Source organism: Ursus maritimus, unplaced genomic scaffold (genome assembly GCF_017311325.1).
Source record: "Ursus maritimus isolate PB19 unplaced genomic scaffold, ASM1731132v1 scaffold_14, whole genome shotgun sequence".
In the NCBI taxonomy this organism is placed as follows: domain Eukaryota; kingdom Metazoa; phylum Chordata; class Mammalia; order Carnivora; family Ursidae; genus Ursus; species Ursus maritimus.
Window position 1 is genome coordinate 57,101,877 of NW_024423786.1, and position 20,557 is coordinate 57,122,433.

The following is a 20,557-nucleotide window of genomic DNA, read 5'->3' on the forward strand; positions in this document are numbered from 1 at the left end:
CGCTGGCTGTGTTCCTGGGGGAGATAGGGGAACCCAACCCACTCTATCCCTTCCTGTCCTCCAGACCAGAGGAGTGGTATGTCTGTGTGTGGGGGGAGTGTCAAACACCTGGCCCCAAGGGCCCCCCATGCAAGTGGCTCAAACCTCCTTCCCAGAAGCCCCAACTCTGGACTAGGGCACCACCTCTGCATCTCAACAAAGCACTTTTCCATCACCCGGGCGCCAGTGCACCCTTGCCGTCCTCTGCCACCCTCCCCTCACCCCTGCCGTCCTCTGCCACCCTTCCCTCACCCCAAGGCCGGCCCTTGCTTGTAATTCACCAACTCCAGCCCGGCGCTCCTCTTTGTGGGAACCACAGGGCTTAGCCTTTAGGGTCTTTTGCGGGGCCGGGCTCCCCCTCCTCCCTCCCTCCCTGGCGCAGGCCGCCGCGGCTCAGACAAAGGAGACCCTCCCCCACCCGCCCCTCCCCCACTGGGGCCCCTCCGCTGGGGATGGACACTGCGCGTCCCTGGAGGCCCGCGGGGGGAGTGCTCCCCGGCCTGGAGGCGATTTAAATACCAGGGGGGAGGGGGAGACTACAGGAGTGCTGGGTAGTTAGAACAAAGGGGGGTAGAAAAACGCAAGTAGGAGAAGAAAACAGCCAGACATAGAGGGGGGCACCGAGCAGACGCGGAAGCCAGAAGGAACACAGGCAGAAATGCAGGCAGCCTCGCCCCCCACCCCCGCTGCCGGGACCCCCACGCCGACCCGGGACTCCAGCCTTCTTAGGAGGGGAGGGGGCCGCCCTCGCAGCCGCTTTGTGCAGCGACCCCGGGCGGGGGAGAGGGCCGAGGCAAGCAAGGCCGAGCAGAGGGCGCCCGAGAGCGCGCGGCGCGCCCCCGCCCCCCGTCTGGCCGCCCCCTTCCTTCCCCGTGCGGCGCGCTCTTTGTTCCCGCCCGGGGGCCGGGGCCCGAGGGGGCGGCGGGTCCGGGGGCGGCGCGCGGTACCTACGTGTCTTTGTGGAGCAGCGCCAGGCGCTCCTTGGGCACTTTGAGCCGCTGGGACAGCCGCTTGCGCAGCCCCTCCACCGTTTCGTCCGGGGGCACCGACAGCTCATAGCGGGTGCCCGTCGTGCTGTGGATGGCCAGACTCATGGGCGCCGCCTCGGCCGCCGGGCCTAGCTCGCAGGCGCCGCCGGGGGCCCCGCGCCGGCAGCTCCGGGCGCCGCCGGGCTGCGGCTCCATCCCCCGCCCGCGCTGGAGGGCTGGGGTCCGCGGGGCGCCGCCAATCCTCGCCGCGCCTCCGGGCAGTGCGGGGGGGGGGCTCCCCGAGCCGGGGGTCCTCCGGGTTCCTAGGGGAAGCGCACGTCCCCTTCGAGAAAGTCCCAAGAGCGGAAGGTGAATCAAGAATCAAAAATCCGAGCAGCGCTCCGGGGTCGCGTTGGCTCGTCGGGGCGCCTTCCGGGGGTGGGGACTGCACTCGCGGCTCCTTTCAAGGACGCTGGGCGTGGGGGAGGGTCCGGAGGAGGGGGCGCCGCTTAGGCGGTCGCGCTCGGTACCGTCCGCCGCTCGGGCCGCGCTTCCCCGCGCGTCCCCTCCCTTAGCAACAGCCGTCCGCGCCGCCGCCGCCGCCGCCGCTTGAAAGATCTGGGGGTGAAAGTAACAAGAAAAAAAAGTTATAATGTATCAACGTTCCAAGGGGCGGGGCTGCCGCCCCCTCCCATTCACTACTTACTCCGCCGGCCCTGCGTCGGCCAATCGTCGCGCGCCGAACGCCCAGTCGGCCGCGCGGGCGGGCCAATGGGAAGCGCCGCGGAGCTGCCCCACGTGGCCGCGCGGGACCGCCCCTCGCCCCGCCCACGGCCCGGCGGCCAAGGGGAGCTCGGCGGGGGCGGGGCTGGCGTCGCTCCGGCCCGCCCCCGCGCTCCACCCGCCCCCGCCGGGGGCCATTCATACTGCCCGCAACAAAGGGCAGACGGCCCGAGGGGGATCGGATGGGGGGGTGGGGGGCGGCGCGGGGTCCCGGGCCCGGGCGGCGGGGCGTGGGGGCAGGCACCGTCCCCGCACCGGGAGGGGCAGGAAGCCGGGGGACCTCCCCCCGCGTCTGTCCGGGAAGCCGCCGCGAGCGGAAGCGGGAGGCGATCCCCGCGCTTCGTGGCCGGGCTCTCAGGAGGTTCGGCCGGCGGGCGTCCCCCACCCGTGGGGCGTGAGGTCCCGGCGAGGAGCGGGGCTGCGGGCGGGGCCTGCACCCCGGTGACGTAGGCTGGTGCCGGGAGGGACCCTCCCGCGCCGGTACCACCTCGCGTCCCACCCCTGTCCCGCGGGCCGGGCCCGCTTCCCGAGTCGCGCCCGCCCGAGCCGTGACGTGACGCGGCGTCCCCGGCTGCGCCCGCGCGCGCCGCTTGGGGCTGCGGTGAGTCAGCAGCGCCGGCGCGCCCCCTGCCGGCCCCGCCCGGGAGCGCTGCCTGAAATCCTGGGGAGGGGGCGAAGAAGCTGCCCCGGGGCCGGGGAGAGGCCTACGGGACTGCTGGCGAGGTGGGAACCTCCGCTAAGGGTCTGAAGTCTCTAAGGCGGGAGACTGAGGCCGCGCAACGGGAGAAACTGAGCCTGAACAGCAACTTGCTCAAGGTCACTCGCGGGGTAGGAAGAGTGCCCGGGAGGCGGGGCAGGGGCTGAGGTCTTGCCTGGGCGGTGCTGCTTGCGCCGAGCCCCTCCCATCCCACGACCCGAGGGGCTTGCCAGGGCTGGAGATACCCCGAACCCTGCCTGCCCCCAAAACAAAGAAAAGTGGGGCACCCTTAAGAGCCTAGAGTGGGGACCCTCCTACTCGTCCGGTGAGATCCCACCCGCACTCACCGGACGCGGCCAGTCCGAGGTCTCAACAGTCCTGAGTGTACCCACGTCTGGGAAAAGTGCGCGGTGGCGGGGCAGGTCTGGGGCCGAGCGGGCGGCCCCCAAGCCTTTATCCGCACCGCCTTCCCTCGGGGTGGAGTTTGGGCGGGCAGGGGGCGGAGGGCCGGGCGGCCGGTGACGCAGGCGGGCCCCCGCCCCTGCCTGCAGGCCAGGGCCCTGGGGCGCCTTGAGATCTGGGCCACCCACCCCTTAAGCTTCGCCTCGTACATTGGGGGGTCGCTCCATAAATGCTGTTGAACGCAGGGTCACAAACGGCTGCGCCGATGGGTCGGATCCCCAGGACGCGGTTTCGGGGTGCACAGGTTGGCTCCCGCCCCGCCCCCCTTCCTGCCGCTCTATAGGCCCGGTGCTTCCGCCTGGGGGCGCCCGCGTGGGGGAGCGCAAGGGAGGGGGGTGCCTGAGTCAGCGGCCACGGTCCAGGAAAACAGGCTGGAGTCACCTGCCTGTTGTGGGGGTGCCCCAGCAGCTGCCCCAGCAGCCTGGCCTCCTGCATCCCTTAACGGTGACCTCAGAAGGCATTTATGGAGCGATTAACCTGCGCCAGGCCAGCCTAGTGCAGCCAGTCACCACCCGCCGCGCTGTGAGCTTTCTAAGCCTGTTTCTGCAGCTCTCCGCTGCTGTACAGGGATCGGAGAATCCAGCGGTGGGGGCCTGGGGGTGGGCAGGATCACCCTACGCATTTCGCAGACCAGTTAACTGACACCACACACAAGCAGGTGAAAATGTGGCAGGTCCCGTTTCTCCCAGCATGTTGCTGAGTCTGGAACTTTATAAGGATGACCCTGATTGGTGTGGGGCCCTCTCAGTCCTCCTGCTCCCTCTGCCCAAAGGAGGGGACCCCAGGACCTACTGCCCTGCCCCTTGACCATTTATCTGGTTTCTCACTTTATCTGGCCTGACCACCTCCACCCCCACCCTAATAGTGGGCACCCCTCCCAGAGCTGTGTTCCTTTCCAAGGTCTCCATCCTGCTCCCACCCAATGCTCTTGCAGCCTCTGACCCACCCCTACCCTCCCCGTTACACCCACACCCAGAGGCTCCCAGCCTCACAGGGTCAGGAAACCTTTGGGAGGGGATCACTGGGGGCTGGGATTGAGGGCTGGGTTTGACAGGACAGAGGACTGTGATCCACACAGTGAGACAGAGCTCAGGCTCGAGGGAGTGCTGGAGCCTGGAGGTGAGGCTGTGGGGCACTGCTGAGGGTCTTGGAGGGCCTGCTGCCGGAGGAACATGGGGGTGGCAGAGGGAGCTGTGTGCTCTGAGGCCGGAGCATCTCGGTGCTGGGAGCTCCAGATGGAGCAGGTGGTGCTGGGTCAGGGATTTGTGGCCAGGGTACACAGGGCTGTGTGATCTCAGGTGGGTCTGAGACCTTGCCTTTCAGGTCACCAGGGGAGTAGCTGGTCCTCCTGGAATGGGGGCCCTGAGGGTTCATGCACACTTAGGGGTGGGACATCGCTCTCAGGAAGAGACCATGGCCCCAGCCTGGCTCTACAGGTCCAACTAAGTCAATCCACTTCCTACTTTTTTTCCTGTTTAGAGCATCCACGCTCTAGTCAGTCCCTGGGTGTGAGCACACACACGCAGTCCAAGGGGACCCCCTTCCTCAAAGAACAAACCCTTGTGCAAGCCTGCCCTCGAGGAAAGGGTTATGACCTCCGGTTCCTGGTCATATGACCCACTCCACCCTCGGTGCCTCCACCCCAGGACAAGGCCCCGGCCAACACAGGCTGTTCCTGCAGGCCCACGTCAGGCGTGGGTGTCCCCAACAGTCCAAGGCTCACACCTCCCCCAAGAGGCCTGCTCTGTACTGAGGAATCTTACCTATGTCCAGAGCTGTACCCCCAGAGGCTGAGATCTCTCAGGAAACAGGGGTACGGCTAGAGGGACCGCTGGTGTGGCTGGTGCCGGTCCAGTGGCTTGGCTCAAAGTGTTCCTGTCGTGGTCGTGCTGCGGCGTCCCTCAACCACCACTTGGACCCTCTACCCTGTCCTTGGTCTTATTTAGAGTTCCCAAGGCCTGACCAGGAACTTTAGAACCTAGACTCCAAAACACAGAACAGGGAGAAGTGGGCCTGCACCTGTGAGCCCATGGCTGTCACAGCATTCTCTCGCCTGGGGGTTCCTGGGAAAGTGGGGGCCAGCTGCTTGGGCCCACCAGCCTGAGTAGGGAGACCCAGAGAGAAAGCCCCCATAGCTGTGAGCTTGTCTGGAGGCCCCCACAAGCACAGCTCCCACCACACTCAGCACCAGTGAAGCCACGGGACAGTCATTCGCACGGGACCGTGACACACGAGTACACAGCCCATCTGTGCTGACAACATGCCCGGGGGGGCCTCCCTGTCACCTCCAGGCTGCCAGTGACACATGGGTAGGCCCAGACTCTCCCACACACTCACCTCCCTGGAATCCCCTGCCAGCCCTGCTCAGGCCCAGGGCTGAGGAAGGGGGGTGAGGAGACCCCTCCCTTGAAGTCTCCTGCTGGCCACCTGGAACCAGCTTCTGGGCCACCCCCGTGCTTGCAAAAGGAAGAAATGGAGCAGCACAGAAGCTGCCCAGTGCCAGGGCTGCCCCCGCCCAGCTGCCCCACCCCATCTGGGGCCAGCCCAGGGGCCTGGATGGCACAGAGGTGCCAACACCACCGGGGAGGAGACGCACTGCCAACTAGGGCCACCCACAGGCCGGGTGAGCAGAGGGCGGGGCCTCTGTGGGAGCAGGCAGGACCCGCCTCTTCCCAGCGTGGCTGGGGCGGGCCAGGGAGCCCACAGGGCAGACGGCACAGCCTGAAACCTGGCAGGGCCCCAGATGGATGTCCAGCAGCCCAGGCCTGGTCCAGGAGCAGCAGCCACGCCCCTGCCTGCTGTCTCCCATGCCTGGCCAGCAACTTGTGCCAATCCCCATCCTTTTGGGATGATGGCAAACAGCCTTGCCCGCCACCTACCCTGGTTTCATGGGCTATGCCCCCTGCACACCCCCCACTCCTCAGTTTACTACAGACCCCCGAGGACCTCTTGGGCCACAGTTTCCAAACCCTGGAGGCCGAGGCTGGTATTTAATGCCTTATCCCACTGCAGAAACACAGAGCTGGGACAAAAGCCAAGCAAGGTCCTGAAGACACGGTCCCAGGCAGGACACAAAAGCAGCATACACGAGTCGGGTCCCTGATTTTTAATGGGGGGCTCAAGCTGGGGGCAGGCTGTCCCACGGAGGTGGCTGGGAGCTGGTCTCCATGGTAGGGTCTACAGGGTCAGAGGGATGGTGGATGGCACATAAGGTTGGGGGGGGGAAGGGGGCTGGAAGGTGGAAAGAGAGCCCATGGTGGGGGGACACAGCCCCCTCCCCTCAAAAAGCAGAGCAGGTCTCTGGGCTCACCTCCAGCCACCAGGCCTGTCAGCCCTAGCAAGGAGCCTCTGTTTCCTTGGGGGGGCTCTTGGCGGAAAGCTAGAACTGTGCTGCCCCCTGGCGGCCTTCTCTGGCAACACCACTCCCTCCACAGGAAAATCCCTCTAGATGGCTTGCTCACCTTCCTCCCCACCCCTCCCCCATCAGACTGGACCCATGGCAGCTGGTTCAGCCTGCCTGGGACATCCCCTGCCATTCTGGGCCTCGGTTTCCCTGCTGGCAAGGGCCACGCACCGCCTACTCGAGAGCTTTCACCAGGGCCTCGTTGGCCTCGATGCGGATTTGGATCTCAGCCCTGGAGGCCTCGTCTGCTGCCCCTGACAGCTCCGACTGCGCCTTCTCCAAGTTCACCTTGGCTGCCTGCAGGAAGTGGGTAGTGGGTGAGAGCCAAGCAGCGACCCCAGCCTGGTGCCTGCCCCTCCACCAAAACTGAGTTCCCTTCTCCGAAGCCCAGGATCTCCAGGACAACCCAGACCTCCTTGGTACGTCAGTCTCCCCTAGGACACTCACCCCCACATCCAGCATGTCCAGTGTCACGGCCTCCTCAGCCAGCAACTGCACGGAGGAATCAGCATTCACCGTGACGGAGCCGCTGCTCACTACAGAAAGAAGACGACGTAAACCCTCCACACCCAGCTGTAAGTGACGCGATCACCCCCAAACCAGAGAAGTGGCTCCACAGAGTGGCCCTAGAGTCTAGCATAGGAAACAAGCAGCTGGAGAGAATGAAAGATGCACAGGGGGCCCAGGGGCACCCACTGGGGGCTGGACACAGGAGGCAAACCTTGTTCCTTCAACTACCAGTCCATTAGCTAAGCCAGGATCAGGGATGAGTGGGTAGATCAATCTGAATCCTGACTGTACCTTGGAATTGTGCTGGTGGAAGCACTTCTTGGGATCCACGGTCCTATACTTCCTCTCCATCGGGCCCTCTCGCACAGGATTGGACTTCTCTCTCAGCTACCTGCCGCCCTACAAGCTCCTTAACCCCAAGTTTGCCCTGTGCACTACACTTCTATCAACCCTGGGACCTGACACTGGCACGTGGTGGTGAAGCACGAGCTTCACCCAGCCACATCCTACTGGACTCACCAAAGTACTTGGAGGTAGTGCCGTCCTCAGCATGGACAACAACCAGCCCTGGCCGCAGGACCTGCAGGGTGGGCACGTGGGCCGCAAGGATGCCAAAGGCTCCGGTCTGCGTGGGCACATCCACTTGCCGGACGTTGGCACCGTTGAAAAACACCTGGAAAGAACACACAAGGAACGCGTCTCTGCAGGCCAGTCTTCCAGCGCTCGGGACTGGCCCCCCTGCAGGGAAATCGTCAAAGGCAGGAGGGAACCCTAAGGGAACACAGAGGTTGTCACGCTGGGGCGGATCCTTGAGTTTTGGTCCTCCGCAGCATCTCAGTGCCTGAATCTAGCGCAGGGCCCGTTCACACAGAAAAGGCACACCAATCCAGGACGGGCACACAAGACAAGTGCCCGAGGCTCTGGGACAGGAGGGACGGGGGCGGGGCAGGCCAGTCCGTGGGAGTTAGGATTCCAGAGGAAGGTTACGAACTTGGAAAACTTTATAGGGCTCGGATTCCAGACCCCATGGAAGAGCGTAGGGCGGGGTCAAGAGTGCGGGGTTAGCGACTCTGGGGTTGAAGCCCCGGAGACCCGGAGGCTGGGGAGCCGGGATTCCGGACGACACTGGGGAGGGGAACAAATGGGGATGGACAGCCCAAAGGTTGGGGTCTCCGACTGCGGACCACTACGGGTCCGAACTGGAGATGGCGACCAAGACGGGGTCCCGAGCCAGACCGGCATCCGAACCTGAGTGGGTGAGGCGAAGGTGAAGGACATCTGTCCCGGGCCTGCAGCCGGGGCCGGAGCAGCGGCGGCCTCGGCGTAGGCGCGGGCCTGGCGTACGAGGGCACGCAGGCCGGGACGGTGGAGGACTGCGGCGGGCAGCATGGCGACGGCGGGGAGCGGACTTCGGCCGAACGCGAGAAGTCTGGAGGACGAGGAGGACGACGCGCGGGGACCTCTGGGAAGAGGAGTCCAGGCAAAGGCGCAAACGCGAACTACGACTCCCTGCGAGCCGCGCATGACATCGACAGGACGCATTACGCCCCGCGCGCAGCATGCTGGGGGTTGTAGTTTCCTTCCAGTCCCAGCTACCAGCCGGGTGGTAAGATGGGGTGTGTGTCAGTGGGGAGGACCAGAAGTCTCCGCGCAGCAGGGGTCACTCACTTGAATTCAAGGTTTTGGGGGCGCTCATTGGATGCCAGGCGCTAGAGCCATCAAGGGGGAATACCAAGATTCCGGCTCTGGTTTGGGGCGGTGGGAACGTTTAACAAACACTCAGTGTAACGAATATACAAATCATATGGCATGTTAGAAGTTAAAAAGTACTTAAAAGAGAAAAGAAAAGCCGACTTGGGGGTCAGGATGGGGTAGGCTGCGACTATTAGAGGTGCAGACGTGCTGGGAAGGGCATCCTAGGCGGAGGGTCTGGCGAGGATAAGCGCCCGGCGCTGCAGGCGAGACTCGGATGCAATCCTCCAAGGCGCCGACAGAGGGCACCCAGCGACCGGAGATGCACTCGCCGCGGCCCCGCCCGGCCCCCGCCCCCGCGCGCCGTTGACGTATGGACGCGTGCGCGGGCGGCCCGGGGCTCCGCTGACGTCACCTCGGCTCGCGCAGCCTCGCTCGCGGCGTTGACGTCAGCACTCCGCCCCCGCGCTCACGCAGGTGGCGCCTCGGGCCAGGCCCCCAGACCCACATCCTGGTCTCCGGCAAAAAGCGGAGTGTGGGGTGGACGGGGTTGGGGTCCACACTGGGGAGGGCTTTGGCTGAAGAGCGGAGGGGTGCAGGCCAAAGGGGAGGTAGTGTCACACCTGGGCCCGGGTCTGGGCAGGTGCGTTGCGACGCGGTGTTGCCCCGGCGACTTCCCAACCCCAAGGGCTGCCTGCGCCGTAGCTCCCTGCCTTCCAGCATCTGGGCCGCCTGCGACCAACACAGAGGAAGGACCCAGGCCTAGTGCCCAGACCCCCGCCCCCTCTGGGCCAACACTGTGAGGGACAGTTGGGGCATCCTGGCCCACGGTGTGTGTGTGCAGAGGGAAGCCCCATTCGCATTTCTAGGGGTGTGTCCTGTGCGCAGTCCCAACCTTTCCCAGAGCCCGGTACCCCACACGAAGGCAAGCCTGATCTACCTAATCAGTAAGCTTCTCGAACCCGTCCGCTGGACGATTTCTCTCCAATTCCTACTCCAGGGTGGCCGATGGGTAAAGGCGGCACCTGTTACTCAGGCCCCAAACCTAGGGTTACCCTGGAGATCTCCAGTGGACCCATCGGCATGGCTTGTCCACTCAGTGGGGCCACTATGGCCACCGTCACCGGTTTGGATGGCCCCAGTCTCCTCCCCTGTTCTTGACGCAGATGAGTTCACACACAGCCAGAGGCACCATGTCATTCTCCTGCTGGCAACCAGAAGGTGGCTTTCCTTGTTCCTTCCAACACAACACGTTGTCTACAGACATACTTTCTTACCTCAGGTCCTTTGCACATTTGGCTCCTCCTCACTTGAGCCAGCTTTTCCTGGGTATTTATCCACTTAACAAGCACATTCTTGTCTTTAATGTGCCAGCCCTGTGCTATGCCTGGAGACCCAGCTCCTGACTTGGAACTCACCCTGTAGTGACGGAAGGGGTGAGGAGGGGCACAACACACTGGAGCAAATAACAGGCGACATGCAGGGCCATGGAAAGGAGCAATGGACTGAAGTGTGGAGCGGGGATTGCTGTTACCACAGGTAGCCAAGAGGAGATGCACTGAGACTTGGCCATTTAGGGAAGAGTGGAAGGACGCCAGGCAGTGAATCTTGAAGCTGAGCGGGGAAAGAGCCTCTGAGGTTCAGCACCTACAAGTGCAAAGGCCCTGAGGTTGAAGTGGTAGTGTCAGTTTTCACTGGTGGGGAAAGGGGTCACATTGTGTTGAGCCTAGGGCCAGGTGGGCTGGGCTAGGACCGAGACCGCGCTGGTGCAGACTGGTGTCCTAAGCATCTAAGAACTCAAGGCACGATTCTCTGAGATGGAGAATGGGGAGCAGCTTTGGGGTTCACCAGGAATGGAGTTTCTGCCAGAGTAGTCCTGAGGCTGGGCATCAGGGGCTGGGTAGGCCATGGTGGCATCCAGCCATTCAGATTATATTCCATTATCTTTGCTCATTATTTGTCCCAACAAGGCAGAGCTGCACGTGAACCTGACAACGCCGACAGCATATTACGGAAGAAAACGGGAGGCATGTGTCCACCCTCCCCCCGATTGTGCATCCTGGGGACCCCCAGGTTGGGAGGAACCGATGGACCCGACTCCTCCCCTTCGTTCCCCGTCCCTCCGGACCCTGGGAAGGGTCAGGAGCAGTGTCGCAGGGGGAGGGGGTGGAGACTCAGCCGCCGCGGGAGAGAGCCGCTCGGCGTGGGGAGGGGGCGTCCGGGAGCGCAGGCTCCGCCCCTCACTCCCGCCGGAAGGGAAGGGGAGGCGGTGGCCGGCACGCAGCGGGCCAGACGCCGCGGCGAGCGCGGCGGGGGCGGCCGGCCCGGGACCGGGTGGCACCCAGCGGGTCGGAGCGGGCTCGCCGCCAACGCGGTCACGTGCGCGGTCCCTCCTCTTGCGCCTGCCTCCCCCGCGCGCCGCGCTCTCCATTCATAAATTCTCCGCCTGCTCCGCGGCCACCGGGCACCGGAGCCCGCCGGGAACGCCGCGCAGCCGCCCGCCCGCCCGCCCCCCATGGGCCGCGCGCCCCGGCGCTGAGGTAGGCGCGGCGGGCCCGGGGATACAACAAGGCGGGCGGGGGCAGGCCGGGGCCGCGCGGCCCACGGGATCGCCGCCAGCTCCGGACCACCGGCCCTTTCCGCGAGGCGGCGAGGCCGGAGGGAGGGAGTGGGGGAAGCTGGGGCGGGCGTGGGGGCCAATCTGCGGGGCTCTGCAACCCTCGTTAGCGGCCTGGAGGGCCCCCCCCCCCGCCCACGCCTTTCCCCAGCCTCAGTTTCCCCTGTGAGATGCAGCGAGGGCGATGGCGTCTTCGTCTCCTGGATTAGCCCGAAGCGGAGATGTGCCCGGAGTCCGGCTCTCTGCCTCTCCTTGAGGGCTCGCCATCCCGCCCCCGGGGCCGGTTGGGGGCGCGGGGATGGGCGCGGTGGCGAGCGAGCTCGGGGAGGACCAGCTGGACCTCAGGGGCGGGCCCGTGGGGAACGTCCGCCCTCGGGTCTGGTCTCCGCCTACCCCTAGGAGTCCACCTCTCTTCCCCCTCGGCTTCCTGCCATCTTTTCTGGTCTCCTGTCACGGTCCGTGCGCTTCTGCCCCCTCCCCCTCCAGCCGGAACTCATTTCCCGACCTACATAAGCGCGCCCCATCTCCCTGAGGATACCCGGCAGCCGCGGTCATTCTCGGACCGGAGCGCTGAGAACACCTGGCTTTCGCCAGGACTCCCCCACCCCCGTTCGCTGGGCCTGTTTCCCCGGTGTCAAGTGGGGTTAAAACCCGAAAGGGTTGGGGACGCTGGAACCTGTGCACAGGCTCCCCTTTTCCTCTGGGGAAGGACCGAACGCACGCCCTGCGTCCTCAGAGCTGCGGGTCATCCCGGCCCGGACTCTGCTGCTTGAGACCCCAGAGTGCAGTCTCCGGTCCTTCCCACCGGGAGGAGCTGGCGTTAGGGAAGGCCATCAGGTGCAGTGTCCAGGCAGTCGCTTTCCCGAGGGCTGAGCGCCCCTCCCCCGGCCTCAGTTTACCCCTAGCATGAAGCAAACGTGGAGGCTGCTGGCCTGCTCGGCCAGAGAAGCTGCTCGCGGAGGCGCAGGGCCCCGCGCTGGGCACTGGCGGGGAGGCGGCTGCAGCAGCCATCTTGCCGCCCAGGACCGGCTCAAGCCGCTCTGCAGGAGGCCTCCCTCCCCCGCGCCCCCTCCTCTCCCCAGTGTGCCCTGGCAACCCCCCCTCCCCGCTCGGCCCGCTCGCTCAGTCTCCATGGGAACCAGATTCTTCAGGGCTGGGAACAGATGCGCCTTCTTTGGCCTTTTCGCTCCCACTAGCACTGGGTGGAGGGGGACAGCTACCTCCCGGAGTCGTGACTTGGTAGTCACTGAGCTCAGTCCCTTCGTCCCCCTCCACGATCCTGGTACCACTGCCCATAGGACCAGTCTTCTGGGGCTGCGGCAGCCCCCTCCTCTCCCCTGATGCGGCTGGCAGGGCCCCTGAGGTCTCATGGTAGTGAGCAGACATCCTCAGTGTCCCCATTTCTCCTAGGAGTGCTTCCCCTTTTCTGGGCAGGGTTTCCGGCCAGCTGCTACCTTGCTGGGCCGGCCCCACCGGCCGGGGAGGTGGTGGAGAGAATACACCGCCCCCATTTTAAACACGGGGAAACGGAGGTCCCGGCCTTCATCTAAGCGGGGTGGGGGCTGCCTCGGGGCTCTCCTCCACCTCTCCGTGAGTCACTGCCCCAGGTGGACTCCTACTCCCACTCCCTGGGAGCTAGGAGGGGGAGGGGACAGAGGAGCTGGTCTGAGCAGGCCCTGCCCCCCCAGGCCCCTCCTCCTAGCTTCAAAATGCAGCCCACGCCCATCATGGCCACTGCCGCCAGCACCGCTGCCACGGTTGCCCTGACCTCGAGGTGGGACAACGCCACCGGCAGCCCCACCGTGAGTGAGGGGGATGGAGTGGGGGGGGATGGGCAGGGCGGGCCTCCAGCGGCCACGCCCGCGGTCCTGACCCGTGCTGGCCCACAGGCGGAGCCTGACCCCATCCTGGACAACTCCGTGCTGCTGGTGGTGGTCATGTCGCTCTTCGTTGGTGGCACGCTAGTGGTGCTGTCCGGCGTGCTGCTCCTGTGCAAGCGCTGCTGGGAGGCCCACCGGCGCTTCAACAGGTGCGCAGCCCACCCACCCCGCGGCCTCCCTGGGGCCCGTGCGGGCCTGGAGCCGGGCGACCGTGCAAGCGCGGGCCAGGACGCACACGTGCGCACACGCGCGTGTGCTTGCAGCAGGCGTTGTGTCAGCCTGTATGGTGTTGGGGGCCTGCTTCTAAGTGCCTGGGGAGCACGGTGTGTCTGGACTGGGGCTGGCCCGGTGAGGTCGGGTCCCGGCAGGTGGGCCCTCCGTCCCACCTTGCTGTCCTGCCGTCCCTCCCCAGAGCCACGGAGGAAGCAGAGAAGACCACCACCACCTACCTGGACAATGGCGCTCACCCAGCCCAAGGTGCGGCGCCCCGCCAGGCCCGCCCCCTGCCCATCTGCCCGCCCTCCCGCCCGCCCCCTCGGGCCGCCTGACCGGCTGTGTCTGTCTGTCTCCCCCACCAGACTGGGCGCAGCTCGATTCCGACTCATCTCTGTTTCCTTAGAGCCCGCGCGTAGGTGCTCACAGGCGCGTGCTGAGCGAGTGAGTGTGTGAGCGGATGTGTGAGTGCCCACCCCGCCCCCCGCCCTGTCCCAGCCCTCAGTCGGACCCCGCCCCTCGCCCCCTCCCAACCCACCCCAGCCGGCCGCCCGCCCAGCGCCAGGCGCGGCCCGCCTGGGGCCCACCCTTTCGGCTCTCCTCGCAGACCCCGACTTCAGGGGGGAGGACCCTGAGGGCCAGGATGCAGAGACGGAGCGCTTCCTGTCCACCAGCTCCACCGGCCGCCGGGTGTCCTTCAATGAGGCAGCCCTGTTTGAGCAGAGCCGGAAGTCACAGGACAAGGGCCGCCGGTAAGGGGTGGTGCCGCAGGAGGGGACCCTGTCCCCAAGCGAGGTCACCAAGCCTGATGCCCTGTGACTGGGGGGGGGGTGCTGACCTTGCCCTTCCCCAGAGCCGAGGGGGTAGATGGTGGAGCCAGGGACAGCAGCGGGTGCGGGCTTGGGCATTCGCGCTGCACATGGGGCTGGCTGGCGTGGTGACAGGCAGCCGTGCTGGGCGCAGGTACACCCTGACGGAGGGGGACTTCCACCACCTGAAGAACGCCCGCCTCACGCACCTGCACCTGCCACCCCTCAAGATCATCACAATCCATGAGTGTGACCTGGGCGAAGCCAGCGCCACCACCCCCCTGCACGCTGCCACCGCCCCCAAGGCCAACCTCGCCATATTCCAGGTGAGTCCACGGGTGGGCCAGCCTGGGGCTCAGGGGACAGGACAGCCACCCTGTAGCCACCCTCTCTCTGGGCTGGGCCCCTCATCGTAGGACAGGGAGGGGGGCCTGGCTGGGGTGCACAGTGGGCTGTGGGTCCAGCACTCCCCCTCACCCACCCGTGCTCTTTGACCTGTTACTGCTTCCTCCCCTAGCCCCCGGGGAAGGCCCTCACCGGCCGCTCCGTGGGCCCCAGCTCCGCCCTGCCAGGTGACCCCTACAACTCAGCCGTGGGCCCTGCTGACTTCGAGATCAGCCCCTTGGCATCCAGCGACTCCGGGGAAGGCACCTGGGTGAGGGCCCCCGAGCGGCCCCTCCCCTCCCTGCCCCACTCCAGGACACAGGTCAGCCTGTGGCCTCCCCCCACCCTAACTCCCCTTGTTCCTGGTGATCCCCCTGCATGGGAGGAAGAGGGGTAGGTGTCAGACTACACAGCCATGCCACATATGCACAGAGCGTTCCAGCAGCTGGAGAGGGTAGGGTCAGCACCCATTCCAAGCCAGGGGGTGAGTGCTCTTGGACACTCACCCTCAGAAAGCCCTCTGTCCGGCGCAGGGGAGAACAGAGTTGGCCAGTGCTGGCTTAACCCCTGAGCTTAGCACAGCTTCCGCCCAGCCATGGAGAGCATTTGCTGCTCTTCTGCATTCTGGGTGGGGCGTGTTGGCACTGTCTGCCAGGGCTAAAGCTGCCCAGAGTGCAGAGGCCAAGCTGGGGCCAGCATGTGGGGCAGCAAGGAGAGGGTCCTCGTGCCTGACAGCATTCCTCTTTCCTTCCAGTCGGATGCAGGTACCGGGAGCACCAAGCCTGTTGGGCCAGGGGCCACGACAGGACCCGGGGAGGCAGGCCCAGGCTCTGGGGCAGGACCTGTCCTGCAGTTCTTTACCCGCTTGCGGCGCCATGCCAGCCTGGACGGGGCCAGCCCCTACTTCAAGGTCAAGAAATGGAAGCTGGACCCCAGCCAACGGGCATCCAGTCTGGACACTAGAGGTGAGCTGTGGCCCTCGGTGGAAACTGGGGCCCTGAGGGTAGAGCTCCAGCTGCCAGGTGCTGTGCCAGGCAGCCTGAGAGAAGAAGGCTCTGCACCCAAGGAGGAGTCAGTGCTCTTGAGGGGCCCCGGGCCCCTGCCCATGCTGGCCAGCCGTACCCATTTGCCAGTGGGCATCTCACCCAAGGGCTTACGGCTGGTTGGGTCACATACTGTGCCCCAGTAAAGCAGGGGGCTGGCAGACCGTAGCCGGGATTGGTGAACTTCTGTAAGGCACCAGACAGTAGTGCTTTTGCATTTGCGGTCTGTCTGTCTGACAGCGCGGAAACAGCCGTCGACTACGTATAAACGAGTGTACGGATGCACAATAAAACTTACTTACAACAATAGGTTGCAGGCCCATTTGGCCTGTGAGCCAGAGCATACCCACCCCTGAACTAACGACAGCAGCCCTTCAGTCCCACGGACCCTGGTCATGTAGAGCCCTGGATGTAGGGCTTCCTTATCCTCAGTCCAAAGCAGGAGCGTGGCGGGAGGCTCGATGGGGAGGTGAGCACCGACGGCTCGAACGATCCCTGCCCAAGGGAACTCAGCCAGGACAGCACAGGCTGCTGCCCTGTGGAGGTGGTGGGTCCCAGAGCCAGGACAGGTAAGGAGAGAGAGCGTAAGCAGGTGCGTGGCTATGACGGCACAAGCCCCCTTGCTGGGGCCTGGCTCCAGCAACTGCGGGGAGGGGAAGGCCCACTTCAGCGCCTCTGGGAGCGGAGATAGATTCCTGAGGATTGATCAGGGTCGAACGTAGGTGCAGAAGTGCCAGAACCTGTTTGCTGGCTGACTAGCCTCCCCTCCCCCCTGAGGCTTTCCCACCCAAGCTTCTCCCAGGCCCTTCAGGGGTCCCATGGGTGGAGGTGGGGCTGGCAGGAGGAGGACCCCCTCCTCTCACTGGCCCCCTGCCAGCCTGTCCCTCATTCTCCCACGCGTTCCGGCTTCTGCACTTCAGCTCAGCTGTGCCTGCCGCCAGGTGTCCAGTGCAGGTCTTTGCTCCGGTCGCTCCTTTCTGGCCAGAGCTGCTCTGGGGGCACTGCCACCACCTCCACACCTCGACTCGTACCTGCCCTGGCTTCTCTGTTCTCTGTACCCACTCACCTGGCCCAGGCTGGTACTCGCTGGCCTCTGGGGTGGGAGTGGGGCCCAAGGCTGAGCAGGATTCAGGCGGGCTGACACGCCTTCCTCTGTGCAGGCTCCCCCAAGCGGCACCACTTCCAGCGGCAGCGGGCAGCCAGTGAGAGCACAGAGCAGGAGGAGGGGGACGCCCCCCACATGGACTTCATCCAATACATTGCCAGCGCAGGCGACACTGTGGCCTTCCCGCCCCCCCACCCCTTTCTGGCCAGCCCCACCAGCCCATCCCCCACTCTCGGCAGGTATTTTTCAGTAGATAGAAGTGCTAGGGGTGGACCTGTGGGCCCCTGCCCTGCCCAGTCCCCACCCCATCGTCCTGGGGAGGGCTCTCCCTGCCCTGCAGACATGTGGTCACATTCCTGCAGTTCCACCATCCCTCCTGGAGGCTGCCTTGCTGGGGCCACCTCTCTGGCATGCATCACTAGAGGGAAACAGGGGGAGACGGGGTAAGGGTAGGGGGCAGGTGGGGGCCCTGGATGCTGGCCCCAGGGTCCCCAAGACGGGATGCCTGCCCAGTTAGGGCTGCCAGGGGTATGTGCCTGCTTGGATGTTACCGCTTCCTGGTGGAGTCCACAGCCTGATGGGCTCTGCTGTGGCCTGGTGCTCCTTCCCACCTGCCCATGTTCCTGAGGGCTGCATGGCCTCTTCTTGGAAACTGTGACCCCTTCTGCCAGCAGCACCCCACTACCCCCCCAGTGGATGGGGCAGTGGGGTGGTGAAGTCCAGGAGTAGAGGCTGAGTGGGACTACACCTGGTCCAGTCCGTCCCCATCCAATCCCTTCTACCCTAAGACGTTAGGAAGAAAGCAGCTTCCCAGAATGCTCACGCTCTCTAGGTGAGGAGCCAGCCACCTGCACTGCCAGTAGGTGTTTGGGTCAGACACTAAAAAATGACCCGGCTGAAAAGCAGGTGCCAGGGAGGCTCAGATTTAACCAGAAAACATACCCTGCAACAGGGACTGGCAGCATTTTTTAAAAATTAATTTTCCACAGAGCCTGGCCAAGCCTAGGGGGTCCCCACCCGTGCCCACCCTTCCGGACCCAGAGTCGGGGGCTGGGGAGAAAATGCAGGGGCGCACACAGCCTTCTTGACGGCTGCGGCCTGGCTTGCAGGCTAGAGACAGCCGAGGACGTGGGCGCCACGGGAGGAGCCAGCCCCGAGTCTCCCCCAGAGCGCAGCGGCGGTGCGGGGCCTGAGCAGCAGCAGGAATCTGATGGTGAGCGGGACTCGGGGCCAGAGCAGGCCCAGACCATCTACCGGGATATCTGGAGCCTGCGCGCCTCTCTAGAGCTGCATGCCGCGGCCGCCTCGGACCACAGCAGCAGTGGCAACGACCGCGACTCGGTGCGCAGCGGCGACAGCTCGGGCTCAGGCTCCGGGACCACGGTGCCCACTTTCCCACCGCCCTCGCCGCCACCCACACCACGGTCCGCGGAGAGCGAGGCGGGAGGTCCGCGAAAGCTGCTACAGATGGACAGCGGCTACGCCAGCATCGAGGGCCGCGGCGCGGGTGAGGACGGGCTCCCCAGCGCGTTCGAGAAGCGCTCTTCCTTCACCAGCGCCGGCCACACGGCCACGGTGGGCAGCAGTTTCGAGGGGGCGCTGGCGCCCACTGAGGCGCCCACCCGGCCCCGCAGTCCCCGTGCCTGGCCCCGCCGCGCCCCGCGCCGCGACTACAGCATTGACGAGAAGACGGACGCGCTCTTCCACGAGTTCCTGCGCCACGACCCGCACTTCGACGACGCGCTGCCCTGTGCCTCCCGCCACCGCGCACGCGCGCACCCTCACCCCCACGTGCGCAAGCAGTGGCAGCAGCGCGGCCGACAGCACAGCGACCCGGGCGCGCGCGCCGCCACCCTCGCCCCGCCTGCGCCCCCATTCGGCCCCGACTCCCGCCCCACACGCGCACCTCTGCGCCGAGGCGACAGTGTCGACTGCCCGCCCGAGGGCCGCACGGGCGATGACCCGGCTGCGCCCGCCATCCCCGTCATCGAGGAGGAGCCCGGCGGCGGCAGTGGCGGCTGCCCCGGCTCGGGCCTGTGCGTTGGGACCCCGGGGACGCTGCTGGACAAGCTGGCGGCTGGCATCGAAGACAGACTCTTCCCGCCGCGCCTCGCCCAGCCTATCGCCGCGGCTCCCGCGCTGGCCGCCGCCGCCGCGGCGCCAACGTCTCCCGACCACAGCCCGGCCTAAGCCCTGCGTCCCGCGCCCACCTCATCAGCTTCTCCGGCGCCACTTGGGACCTCCGCCGCGGGACACGCCTGGGGTGCGACGCTCAGGCGTGCAAACGCCAGGACCGCGGGGCCGCGCACGTCCTCTATCTGTCCCCCAGGTGCGCATGCTCACGTCCTCGGGACACCCTCGAGCTGCCTCCGGTGCGTGCGCGCACAGCCCCCACGGGCCTCTGAGCCGTGTCTCTCTGCGGCTCCTCAAAGTGCAGGGCTGGACTGGAGGGAGCGGGGCAGGTTCTCATCTCCGAGCCCGAGGGCCACGTTCATCTGCCTTTGGCCCCAGACATCAGCCTCCGGGTGGTGGCGTCTTGGGCACAGAGCACCCGAGGCGCACGCCCAGAACCTGTACCTTGGATGGTTCATGTGGAGGAGCTGAGTGAGGCGCATGCGCAGGGCGCCCCAGCGGGGCCAATGGAGCCTCGAGGGGGCCCGGCTGCACGCGCTGGAGTTGGCAGTGGGGCGCATGCGCCGAGGCCCTGGGACCCGACTGCAGGGGCGCCGACGAGGGGCGTCAGGCCCGCTCGCTCTGGGCTGGCAGGTTGGGTGGAGGCCGCAGCCGCCGAGCCCCTGAAGCTGTTTACCTCACCGCGGCATGTGCTCGCGGCAGTCTGCGCCCCCTCCTCCGAGCAATAAACCACGGCCCGCCGCCGCTCCCTCCTGCCCACCGTGTCCGAGTCCCCGCGCCCGCCCCAAGCATGAGTGGGCCACCCGCCCGCCCCGCAGTTGCACCGTCCAAAGAGCTGCCAGAACTCATTAATGTTTGACGACACACAAAACCCAAACGGCCAAGGTTTCAAGTTTCCCAAGCTTTATTTATTGCCAAAAGATGGGGCAGCCCTCGCCTAGGGCCGAGCTGCCCTGCCCCGCCCCGCCCCTCGGAGCTTCGTGCCGCGTGTGTACCATCCAGTGATGGAGTCTATTGTGTTTGTTCTCTGGCTGATTATGAGTATCTACCGCACACTCTTGCTGAGTCCGGGTTTTCTCTGGGTACCCAGGAGCACAGAGACCTTGGGAAGAGGGTCAGGGCCCTGTGACCAGGTAGCTAGCTACCTGGCTGCTGCACTGTGGGCTGGTGGGCCCTGGGGCTGCGCAGAGGGCCCTGCTGAGCTTTGGGGAGACCGGTCACCGCTGAGAGCACTGATGTCCAGCGTGGCCAAGGGCTAACCCCCATGGAAGCCCCAGGTCTCACCCCTCTGCAGACCCCAGCCTGCCCCCGGGCCTGGGAGGTCCACAACAGGGGCTGGGACTCAGCTTCCCTAGCTGCAGGATGTGGTGGCACCCAACAACTCCCAAACACCCTTCACAACCACAGCTCAAATCCACCTGCTTTATTTTTCTTAAAAAAAGGAAAAAAGAAAGGAACCAACCGAACGACAAAAACAAGGCGGCCGCCTGGCCCCCTTGGGCTCTGGGCATGCATCTTGGTTGACAGGCCTGTTCTTCATACCGGCTCCTGCTGTGGCTGTGGTTTGTCTGAACACATCACTAGGTGTGGGAGGCGCTAACGTGGAGCAGAGTAAAAAGAAGTCAGGGGTGGGGCGAGAACCAGTAGTCTGAACATAAAGTGCATGGCAAGGGCTTCCCACAGGGCCCGCCTGCCGGTGCGCTCCCTCCTCCCTGGGCCAGGGGAAGGGGCTCGGCACAGGGCTGCAAAGTCAACAAGAGGTCGTGTCCGCTGGCCGCAACGGGAAAGCCAGATCCCAGTCCCTGCTGTCCCCCAGCCA

General features: G+C 65.6%; 4 protein-coding genes across 9 annotated transcripts in view; 1 reads left to right on the forward strand and 3 right to left on the reverse strand.

Annotated features, from left to right (window-relative positions):
• The window catches only part of MIDN (midnolin), a 7,665-nt gene extending 6,427 nt beyond the window's left edge, over positions 1 to 1,238 (reverse strand). For all 6 annotated transcript variants that reach the window (XM_040629717.1, XM_040629716.1, XM_040629715.1 and 3 more), the window contains exon 1: positions 991 to 1,238. In XM_040629717.1, the coding sequence (XP_040485651.1) occupies positions 991 to 1,223 (233 nt within the window). In that variant the 5' untranslated portion in view covers positions 1,224 to 1,238. The remainder of the gene's footprint in view (positions 1 to 990) is intronic.
• Positions 1,239 to 6,040: 4,802 nt separating this feature from the next.
• ATP5F1D (ATP synthase F1 subunit delta) lies at positions 6,041 to 8,335 on the reverse strand. The gene is made up of 4 exons (XM_008711196.2): positions 8,111 to 8,335; positions 7,382 to 7,535; positions 6,800 to 6,888; positions 6,041 to 6,649 (listed from the first exon to the last, which is right to left on the reverse strand). Exons 1-4 carry the CDS (start codon positions 8,249 to 8,251, stop codon positions 6,527 to 6,529), a joined length of 507 nt encoding a protein of 168 aa, XP_008709418.2. The 5' UTR covers positions 8,252 to 8,335; the 3' UTR covers positions 6,041 to 6,526.
• A 4,563-nt stretch (positions 8,336 to 12,898) lies between these two features.
• On the forward strand, positions 12,899 to 19,794 carry LOC103681780 (CACN subunit beta associated regulatory protein). Its single transcript, XM_040628309.1, has 8 exons — positions 12,899 to 13,200; positions 13,464 to 13,528; positions 13,872 to 14,016; positions 14,228 to 14,399; positions 14,591 to 14,728; positions 15,212 to 15,422; positions 16,661 to 16,844; positions 17,715 to 19,794. Exons 1-8 carry the CDS (start codon positions 12,899 to 12,901, stop codon positions 18,793 to 18,795), a joined length of 2,298 nt encoding a protein of 765 aa, XP_040484243.1. The 3' UTR covers positions 18,796 to 19,794.
• A 352-nt stretch (positions 19,795 to 20,146) lies between these two features.
• Positions 20,147 to 20,557, reverse strand: part of STK11 (serine/threonine kinase 11) — a 26,608-nt gene continuing 26,197 nt past the window's right edge. The window contains exon 11 of the mRNA XM_040629706.1: positions 20,147 to 20,540. Coding sequence (XP_040485640.1) covers positions 20,335 to 20,540 — 206 coding nt within the window. The 3' untranslated portion in view covers positions 20,147 to 20,334. The remainder of the gene's footprint in view (positions 20,541 to 20,557) is intronic.